We start from the raw sequence: 11,578 nt of genomic DNA on the forward strand, positions 1-11,578 counted from the left end.
CTGAGGAACAAGATAATATTTAATCCGAAAAAAATAATGAGAATAATCTACAAAAAGAAATGAAATCCCATCAAAAATAAAAAAATATATAACATGTCCACTACAAGAGTTATATTGTGAGATCTCATGTAAAACTAAGTCAATTACATTTATAGCGACTGTATTAATATTAGAAATCTTTATATTTATAACTAGCTTTCGCCCGCGTGGATCTTGGTTATCGCAATATGCAATTTTTGGAAATAACTCGACAAATTTCTTCGTGAGGTATGATAGGTACGAATGAAAAGGCATATAAATTTGTTCTCGCCAGTGGCATTTATTATTAAAGAAAAGTGCATATTTATAATCCATTTATATAATCCATTTATAAATTAGGAAGCTATTTATATGTGTAATATTAAAATTATTGAAAAAATAAGTAATTAACCGCAACTTGGTTGTACAATATTTGTTATGCAATTAATTATATAATAACTAGTATTAAGGTCTTAAACATTTATATATCGTTGCATCACTTAATAAAGTGTAAACAAGTCCTAAGGTCTAAAAAAAAAAAAACCTTTCCATTCATAGATTATAATTAGAAATAGAAGAAGAAATTTCTACTAATTACGTACTGTTCTTAATCTATGTGTATTTACGATTTGATAGATTGATGAATCAACTTCAATATTCACCAGTCAAATCAAGTCAGTCAGTGAGTGGATTGAGTTAAGTGATTCATTCATATCCACCGAATGGAAATATTGCATTTTTATCTAATCGTATTTATACGAGTTGAATTAATATAATGTATTTGCAATTAAAATTAATTATAACAATATTCTGAAATGTTGTGATTAGGTGTGATTGATGAATTTGTTCTACATGAAGTATTTTTTGTGTTTGGGTGGAAGTGCCTTCCCAGTTCTCAAAAGATGCCTTTCGACTTCTTGTGCTGTGTACGACCTGGAGTGGAAGATGTGGTGGAACTGGATTATTCCCATCAATCACTAACAGACGTCCCATCAGATGTATTTGTATACGAGAGAACACTTGAGACCTTGTATTGTCAAAGTAATCGTATCAGTGAATTACCACGCCAGCTTTTTATGTGTCATGGATTGAAGCGCTTGGATATCAGCGATAATGAATTGCAAGCCATACCGACGGCCGTATCATCATTGGTAAATTTACAATATTTGAATATCAGCAGAAACACATTAGCTTCTATACCTGACACTATGAAAGCATTAAAGTATTTAATGTTCTTGGACCTTAGTGTTAATCCTTTAGAAAAGCTTCCTGATGCCGTTACAAATCTCATTGCATTACAAGAATTGTATCTAAATGATACGTACTTAGAGTACCTACCTGGTAACTTTGGTAGACTTGCAAGTCTACGTATACTTGAATTACGAGATAATTATTTAATGATTTTACCAAAATCATTATCTCGGTCTACTGACTTATTAAGATTAGATATAGGTCAAAACGAGTTTCAGCAGTTTCCAGAAGTGATTGGGAGGTTTACAAAGTTAAGAGAGTTATGGATGGATAGTAATAGTTTAACAAACATACCAGCAGCAATAAAACCATTACAAAATTTAATACATCTTGAAGCTAGCAATAATATGATAGAAGAAATTGCACCAGAAATTGGTTATTGCACCAAATTGGTGGATTTGAGTTTGTCAATAAACAGTTTAACACAGCTGCCAGATAGTATTGGACAATTAAATAATTTAACTACATTGAAATTAGATAACAATAGGTTGTATTCTATCCCTGATAGTATAGGGCAATTAACCAATTTAGAAGAGCTTATGTTGATGTGCAACTATTTAGATAAAATACCATCATCCATAGGTCTTCTGAGGAAATTACAATACCTTAATATTGATGATAACATGTTAAGAATGATTCCTCCAGAAATAGGGAGCTGTACAAAATTATCAGTGTTGTCACTTCGAGCAAATAAATTAACTAAGATCCCTCCAGAAATTGGCCATTTATGCTCTTTAAGAGTTTTAAACTTAGTGAGAAATTCACTAAGTTGTCTTCCCCAGTCCTTGTTGAATTGTGATAATTTAGTAGCCCTCTGGCTATCTGAAAATCAAAGCAAACCTTTAGTGCCTATGCATTCTGAAGTAGATCCTCATACTTATGAGCAAGTCCTCACTTGTTTCCTCTTTCCTCAAGTGCCTTTGACCCCTATAGAGATGAAGACAACAGACAATGAATATAAACCTGAAAATGAAAATGTGCAACCACCTGTTCGACATATTAGTTTTGTGGACATGAAAGCAATACCAAAAGTTCCTGAAAAACCAGGACAATTACGAAGAGCACCAACACCTTATCCAAAAGAATTAAGAGCATTAGCTAAGCATGCTAGAAATATCCATAAAGACGGTGCACAAGATGTGTCTCCTCCTATGCAGAATGCAGTACATATAAAAGCAGCTAAAATCACACCTACACTTCAACAAAGATTTGCTTCAGATAATAAAAAAGAAATAGAGAATGTTACAAAAGACAATATAGATGGAGTACCTCAAGATGCTTTGAAGTTGTCAGTATATGACAATCTTCCTATAGAAAATGCCTATGATAAACCTTTAGAACTCTCAAATGAAATAGATACAACATATAAAAGTGTAGATCATGCTTTGTATCCTGAAAATAATGTAAATTCTAATTCTGATTGTAAACTTGAAAATGCTAATCATTATATATTATCTCAAAGACATTACAATACAAAATCAAATGAAAATTATGCTACTAAACAAGATTTGGATAGAATAAATGCTCCAATTTCTCAAAATATTTATAGTGTTCACACAGTTGAACATAAAAGTTATCCTGTTAATAGTGATAATAATTATCGAAGCAACTTAGAAGAAACTCATAGATTACAGAGGCTTAGCCTTGCTTCACAGGATAGACGATCAAATAATGAAATGGTACTATCACCAAATTTTGAAGAAACTTCATATAATTCAAGAATAGTTGATAGTATCCCTCAGTTTGACCCAATGTACCCCAGAAAAGATCATATTGTATCTCATCCAGCACCAGAGAGTAAATATCGAGAAAATATTTATGATTCAGAACCATTTACACGATCTAAAGAAAAAAATTTCAATCAAAGGAATTATGACACCTATAATTACAATCCTCGTGGGAGTCGTGACTTACCAGGGCCGAGAATACATACAGTAAGTCAAGTAGTAAGTTCTACTACAATGCCTAATTTAAGCAACTATAACAACATGTACTCTGTACAAGGAGTAGACGGCCCTCATTATGCAACAACTATGCATCAAACATCACCAAATGCTAACTTTTATAGTGGAGTACCTTCAAGTCCAACTTATGTGTCTTCACAGTCACCTGAATTGTATTCTCCAACTGGTCACACAAATACAACAAATCCATATCGTATGACAAATACACCACTTGTATCAGATGATGGCAGTTATAGCCATATGAATTCTCCTACAAGTCAAAATATGTATGACCTGTATGATACTATGCCAACTTCATCAAATCCGCCAAGTGTAATCAGCCACCGCAACAGCCCTAGCGGCGTATCAGAACCTGTATATGGACGCGGTCAACCTCCACCTTATCACATTGCAGCCCCCTATACGAAACATGCACAATATTTTAATGGCACTGGTGGATAGTGTCAGTATGTACAGGGAAGGCAAACATGCTTCCTGAAGAGAATTAAATCGTATGAACGTTATTAGAATTTGGTTTGTCTCTTTTAATCATGTCTGTACTCAGTAGGTATATTTTGTGAATGTGCATGTTATATGGATGTGCAATTTATATGTGATATAATGTAATAATGTTGGAAGATTAATTATAAGGTGCTAAGAGACAAATTAAATTGTTGCAATAGTTTGCAAATATGAAATAAACTTATTAACAAATTCAGAGTTTAATGTGTGAATAGTTTCAAAGGTAATGTGGCAAATGTTAAATTATTTAGAAAAAAATAGAGTTGTAGGTACTTGTTAAGTACGACTTGTAACAACTATGTTGTTTCTTGATAATGTTGTATAATAAATTTAACGTTAATATAGGTACCTACTATTGAAACTTACACAAGTATCTACTTCCAGATATACTTAGATAAGTAAATATAATTATTTAGAAAATAGGTTGTTATTAATATTATGTTAATGATATTTTAAATATCATATAACTATTTTGTTAATACAAAATTCTACATTGTTTACAGAACTATAAAAACACCTACCCACCAAAATCAAACATAAAAAACTGATTCTCATAAAAAAGCATGCCAAAAACTTGCCTTCTACTACACTTTATTAGTACATAGTATTTTTATTTCATACGCTTGGATTTCATCTTAAACAAACTTGTTAAATTTTCAACCGACTTTAAAAATTCGACTGCTGAAGACAGAATAGTAATGTTTTTCGACTGTATGTGCGTTCAGACTTCGAGTCTTTGATCTAATGTGTAGTCTAAATGGTTATACAGTTCCTTTACCGTACTACTAATAATATGTAGTCTAAATGGTTATACGGTCCTTTTTTTTATTCAAATAAATTGAAGCTCATTTTACTGGCATGTATTTTTCTATAGGTGAAAGAATTTTTTAAAATCGGTTATAACTTTTCAAGTTTGTTCATTACGAACAAATAATAAAATCTTTTCTCTTTATAATATTAATTTATACTAAAATATAGGCATGCGACTTTGTTCCCGAGGAGCGGGATTTTTTGCACGTTTCCGTGTTTCCAAAAAAATTTATACATCACATAAAAAATCTTTGACACTGTGCGAAGTGTAAAGGATTTATGTTTCTAAGGAGTTTGAATATGGTATTTTAATTTTATATATCGTACAGCCCCATCTTGCAAACCTTGCGCCAAGTACTTATTAGACAACTGATAAACATGTGAATATTGTGAATCCATAAAATATATAAAAAACGCCTACTCAGAGAAATATATATAAATATACTGGAGAATAAAAATATTTGCATTGCGCCGGGATTAAATCTGTAACCATGGAAAGGTGAAGCAATATATTAAGTCGCTGTGCTATCAAGGTAAATAACGTGGAGATAATTTCACATCTCTTACGTGCAACAGTTACAACTGCATAAAACACTGTTCTATTCATTTTTGTCACATTAATTAATTTACGTTATCCTTTGCCAAATTTCATTATGTTACCAATTAATATTTTTCTTTTTTAAATTTAACGTAAAATTAATACTGCGTTATGCTTATGGAGTAGGCCATGGTTATGCTAAATAAATGCTACTAAACTGATAATTAAGTGCAAGTACAACTATTATTGCTAATAATAATTAATATTGATGATGATTTAGTTTAATGATTTATTAATACTAACAAACTGTGATGAAGGTATGCAGCTATTACAATCAATCCCATTGGTCTTGTACCTAATTATGTGGACAATTTACAATTAAAGTATTATAAATAAGTATCCAATAAGTTATATAATCTAGTCAGATCAGGACGCAATTAAGAATTCATTGGAATACTATATATTATTCATAGCCATATATTTTTAACATTGGGACCATTATGAGACGTCAAAATTGTACTTTTTTTAAATTCCTAAAAATAACATTTTGTAATTCACCTTGTACATAAGTACATTAAATCGTTAATATGGAAAAATACTGTTAAATTTAGGAACATTTATAATGATGTTGATTATCTTCAATACCCAGATACCCATTATACTTTACTATATAAAATATACGATGTAAGTATATGTAGGCTATGTTTGGATGAAGTTTAAAAATATTCTTTGTAAATATTACCTACTGCTACTATTTACCTACGTACTTCCAAAAACATTTACCTACTGTATAACTATTTAAACACATGTAAATTATAATAGTTAGTGGTAGAATAAGTTAATGTATTCTTAGTTGCGAAATATATTTTCGGTTAAGTATTTACAAATGCACATTTTATCCTTACAGGCATTTATTTTTGTTACATAAATTTTACATTTTTTTCGGAATCTTCCAGCATTCCATGCAATATGTTAATTAAACAAAAGCCAACTAGTAAGGATATACGTGCCAATTTATCACAAATGTAATTTGTCTGTGAATTATTTATTCTAATGTTTACATTATATTACCAAAACGCTATACATTTTCTAAAGACTGAAACCTAAAACATATCATTTAACTTTGTATTTTCTTGTAACTATCGTACCTATTTAATGTTTATTTTTATATTTTTGTAATTATGTAATTTTTTATGAACAATACCTAATAATAATAATACTGTAAACATAATCACATCAATTTTATGTAAATATATGAAGTACGAAACATCAATAACATAATGAAAAATGATTTAAGTATCACTATTACGGTCAAGCAATGATAGAGGAATTTACGTAGATCCTCTGTGATGTCGTTAAATATCAAATATAGGTACTCTATGTTTTAAATTGCCCTAAAGTGTCTCTTCTGTGTTGTATTTTAATTTATTAATTAATAATAATTATTAACAAAAGATAAATAATAAAAAATAGTGGTAGAAAAGTTTTACAATTAAATGTGATATATATTTATTATAATTTTATGTACTTACATAATTGATTTTAAATTAAAATCCTACTGTGGATTATTAAGAAATGCAAATTTATTTTTTGCTAGCAATTAAATGTAAGAACCAAATTATTTTTATTTTACAGGAAAGTGCGCATATTTTTCTTAGTGCCATTGCAATATTATTTAATTAGTTTAAAATTAACTAGCTAAGTGATATCCAAATAATACCTTTTATGGTACATGAGTAATTTTGTTAGGTCTGATAATACAAGTTGTGAATAAATTTCAGCTTGTAATTGAAAGTAGGTAGGCACTTATTAATCTGGAATTAAGTAGATGAAAAAAGTATATTTCTAAAATTATCTAGTACATTCTACTAAAATCTTTGCTAATCGAAACAACTTTGTCTAAAGTGTAACAAGCAAAATGAGGTGCAAGTACTCGTAAGGTGTTATGTACTTATTAATATTTGCATAAATTATATTTTCTCCCTAGAGTTTCGGCATTCGTATATCGACGAATAGAAAAGTAGGTAATATGAAGCATGTATAATAGTTTATTTTGTTCAGAGGCCTATAAACATGAGCGTAAAAAGTGAACATGTATGTATTTTGTATTATACGTATTATTATATGTATTATACATATACTTACTCAAAAATACAAATCCGTCATCCGTCAGTACGGATCGTTATACCTTGTCTCTATCCAGTGTTTATGTTTATATGTACCTTAAATAGTGAAGTTAATAGTGAATGCCTATTTTTTTTTTAGTAAATAATAATGTAATGGTAATCCCGCCTGCGCTATTTGTAGGGAATTAACTACGTTTCCAGGTGGACCTGACACTGTATGTTTGTATAATTTGAACCACTAATCGCCATTACTAGCAATTCTCTTTTCCCCTACCTATCCATCTTGGTAGGTCAATGCCATAAAATAATGATGGACCTGATATCTCGTTTGTATATATGTAGTCTTTATTTAGTAGTAGATAATTATTAAAATGGATCTTTACGATCAATGTACGAATCGTATTAAATCAAGATGTTTTTTTTTATACTTATAATCTATTCGTTGGGGCAAAGGGTTTGTTAGTAATGGAATTCCATTCTGTTCTCAGTTCAGAAAGGCAGTTCCATTGTTAGCAATATTAGGTCGACTTTCACGGGGTCCCTGGAAAACTGGTTAATTCTATTGCATTCGTCAGGATGGGCCAACTGACCTGCTTTTAACCTCATCTGTCATTATTCATTAGTACCTCGCCAGCTTATACCGATAACGCAGATGATGTTACCAATGTTCAATTATCACCCATTAAAAATATTCTTTGAATTAATGTATAATGTATGCGTGCCGTACGAATTATAATTAATTATCATCTCGCAAATGTTTAAAAAAAATTGTAAGTTACATTTTATTCAATGTTCATTAAAAGTAATAATTAGGAACATTTTAATTTCAAATTAGAATATATAATTTAACATTAAACAGGGCCTAACCAAATTCGCTGTCTAAATTAACTGGGACAATACGTACCTATATACCTGTAACAAAGAACTATATTAGCATGATATTGCGATTTTATTTATTGGTACTTAATAATAATTTGTTTAATTAAATAAGTATTTGTAACTTATGAATTTATGTTTTATACTTATTATTTTTTATCTATATGACTATAATATGCAATGTAGAGTAGGATTTCAATAAAAATGTTGAAATTGTACCCAATTTTATTTTTCCCCTCCATAGAGTATTTACTTAATTTACTTATGTATATTTTATATTACTAAGCAATCAATTAGTGTTATTGTGATTAAGTTTAAAATGTTTTCATTTTAAAATCTTTACTTAAATTTATTAATAAAAGAAAATGGTTCTGTGGTTATTTTTTTTAAATATTAATAAAAATAAAGTATTTTAACGAATTCAAAAACAGGAGTCTCTGAATACGATTGTGTATTTTACATGTTCCTCAATTTAGACTTGGTTTTGATGATTCTTTTTAAATTGAAAAGGTTCATTGCTAACTTACTCCCATAGGAAGTCGGTATATCAAGTTTGTATCAAAACTGACAGAAGAAAATATACCTAATTTATTTATTTAATTTAGTGCTAAAAATACCGTAGCTATTTCTTTTTTTATGTCGACGCTCGGATAAGAGCTTCGTCTACGTAGTCGGTAAGATGTTGAATTTTTCTTTTCTATTTGTTAAACAAGGCTCTATTCTAACTATGTACTTATTTAAAATATATGAGAATTTTTAAATGCCTGTCATCTAAGTAACTACTTAAAATTTTCGCCTCCATTACAAACACTCGTATTGATCTTATAATGACGTCATTGTGTCTAGAAGAGCTTTATAAAGTTGTGTATTCATCTCACTTTTTCTGAAGTTGCTCATAGAAGCAATAAATGCTGTTTCTAATAACAATTATTGATCGCAAGGGTAAGAAAATTAGTTCATTGATTCCAGGTCACTGATGATATAACACATCCAATGGACATTCTTCAATAGCGCAACTAGCTAGGTATATACTTGTATATATGCGCTATTATCCACCCACATATAGATATCCACTTACCCCTAATCTATGTAGTTATATACCTTCCTTCATGATCATGATCTTGATGGACCGGGCTAGGTGATGAGGTGCTAATTGAAAATCAGCGTTTCTGCTTTTGCAGGAACCTTTAGCTGAATTAGTATCCTTTTTCTTTACCATAACACTGACTGATTTCTACTACATATAAAGAATATATAAATGTAAACTTTTTTTTATATATATTTTTATTTGTTATTACTTATAGTCTAAGTATATGTAAGTGTTATGGTTTTATTGAAATAAATTTTTATTCATTCATTCATTCATTCCTACAAGTAATATCGGACAAACCAAACTGAATAAGATTAATTTACAACCCGAATTATCAACAAGCTTGGCTTGGGGTTAAGAGGCCTATTGCGGGGGGTAAAGATTGTTAGTAATGGGGATCTAACAGCATCGTTGCTAGGAATATACCTATCAGTACGACTTCCACGTGGTTCCCTTTGGAAATCATCTAGGTTACTTTTTGTAGAAATTGTTATGATGGGCTAACTAATCTGTTTTCATGTACTGTCAGATTGTCTTCCATGCAGTTCCCCTTATAAACCACCATAGCTAATTCCGGGAAATTTGTCATGATGGGTCATTGATTTCATTCTCACTGGTACTTCATAAACATATAGGTACTTATAGCAAACTAATAGTAACCATTCTGATTTCATAAAAAAAATCAAAATATATTTTATATGCAAGGCGTTGCTAGATTCATTTTGATTGTGAAAATCATATAGTATATCTACAATTGAAAACATTTTTTTATGACGTTTAAACCTTTTATGATGACTATAGATGTTATGATTTTTTAACTGACACTAAATTCTATCATAGTATCTAAATGCTATATTATATATTAGCTGTTTCCCGTGGCTTTGCTCATATATATATAATATGTGTACCGAAAATATCTTATGTGGTTATAATATAACCTACCCGTACAATAAATTTTATTCAAACCTGTTCAGCCGTTTAAGTGTGATTAAGTATACAAACTTTCACATTTATATTAGTGGGTTTTTGCGTCTTTAGCTAGAGACTTGAGATAATCACTCATATGCCTGCCTGCCACAGGCATTTATCTCAGAGTTCTCAAACAGCATTTGACACAAACTTGAGCAGTGAATGTGTGCTATTGGGATTTTAGTTACGAAGGACTATTATAAGTTTACCTTTGTTCATAGTTTCTTATATTTATTACTGTATCTATTAGTGTAATAAATAATATAGGGATTATGAAATAAATTATGATTTTATTAAAAAAAAAACTTATTTTAATAATGTGATAAAAACATTTTAGATTTAAAAAAATCTCCTTTTTTCAAGTTATCGTATCTAACTTTTATTTCATAATAAAAGCCAAAATATTCAAATTAATCAATTAATACAACAGAATTTCATTAGAGTCCGCGGCACAAAATTGTCAGCTTTAAAACTTAGGTGTATTAAGTGAAGGGAGGAGGCGGGGCAGTTGATTTGTCTCTATCCTAACATTGTATGGCGTCCATCCCAGGATCCGAGCGATGCTTTGCAAAGATATGTCTGAAAGTACATATACGCCTTCTTCTACTTTCATAGTCTTGATTCCTTTATGGAATCAAGACTATGAAAGTAGAAGAAGACTTTTAATTTTGATTATTTGATTAAGATTATTTTGGGCCTTTGAGAGAGAGAGAGTAGGTAAAGAATAGTCTTACCATAGATGAATATAGTACAGGAGAAGTGTCAAAATGCAAAAACAAATGTAAAATATTTAAATAAACCTTGTGCAATGGGATATTTTATGAAATATATAAAATTATATAAAACACATTATAGTTTTTTAAATAAACATTGTTAACCTAAGTTGATACCGTTTTATTCATACTTTAGTTATATATAACCAAAGTCTAAACGTGGTAAAAGTAATATGGGATTATAATGGGAGCAAAATTATTAACGATTGCAAAAATATTTATTAAAATCAGATAAAAATATTAGCAAATAAATCTTTTATTATTATATACTTAGTAGTTTTTTGTCCGTTGCTTCATACACATGGATTTCTGAAGTAAGGTAACCAATTAAATAGATTTCTTCTAGATGATGTATCAAGTTGAAACATACCAAATTTTAAGTTGACCTTCGGGACAACTGTTAAAACCGCATCAAATTTGGTGCAGTAGTTTTAGCGTGATACCGGAATAAACTTACAAACACAGATAGACACAATTTCTCAAAATTATTGTTTTGGCTTCTGTTGCTCTTATTAAGACTCTTCATATTGTTTTTTCAATATCTATAAATATCTCCCATGTAAAGGCATCGTCAAGTTACAATTTTATTAGTAAAATGGCACACGATTCCTTCTAATATTCCGCATACAAAAAAGAAGAAAATATAAATGAATCGAGAACTT

At 29.8% G+C, this 11,578-nt stretch overlaps 1 protein-coding gene across 1 annotated transcript; it reads left to right on the top strand.

Annotated features, from left to right (window-relative positions):
• Positions 1-701: 701 nt before the first annotated feature.
• On the top strand, positions 702-8,302 carry LOC113520647 (leucine-rich repeat-containing protein 1). Its single transcript, XM_026906041.3, has one exon. It carries the CDS (start codon positions 921-923, stop codon positions 3,672-3,674), a length of 2,754 nt encoding a protein of 917 aa, XP_026761842.2. The 5' UTR covers positions 702-920; the 3' UTR covers positions 3,675-8,302.
• The last annotated feature ends 3,276 nt before the right edge of the window (positions 8,303-11,578 follow it).

The sequence above is a fragment of the Galleria mellonella genome, unplaced genomic scaffold (assembly GCF_026898425.1).
Source record: "Galleria mellonella isolate WM207_F2 unplaced genomic scaffold, CSIRO_AGI_GalMel_v1 utg36, whole genome shotgun sequence".
Classification (NCBI taxonomy): Eukaryota; Metazoa; Arthropoda; class Insecta; order Lepidoptera; family Pyralidae; genus Galleria; species Galleria mellonella.

Excerpts from the sequence above, each read along its gene's own strand:
- LOC113520647 (XM_026906041.3), top strand. The coding sequence starts at position 921 with ATGCCTTTCGACTTCTTGTGCTGTGTACGACCTGGAGTGGAAGATGTG.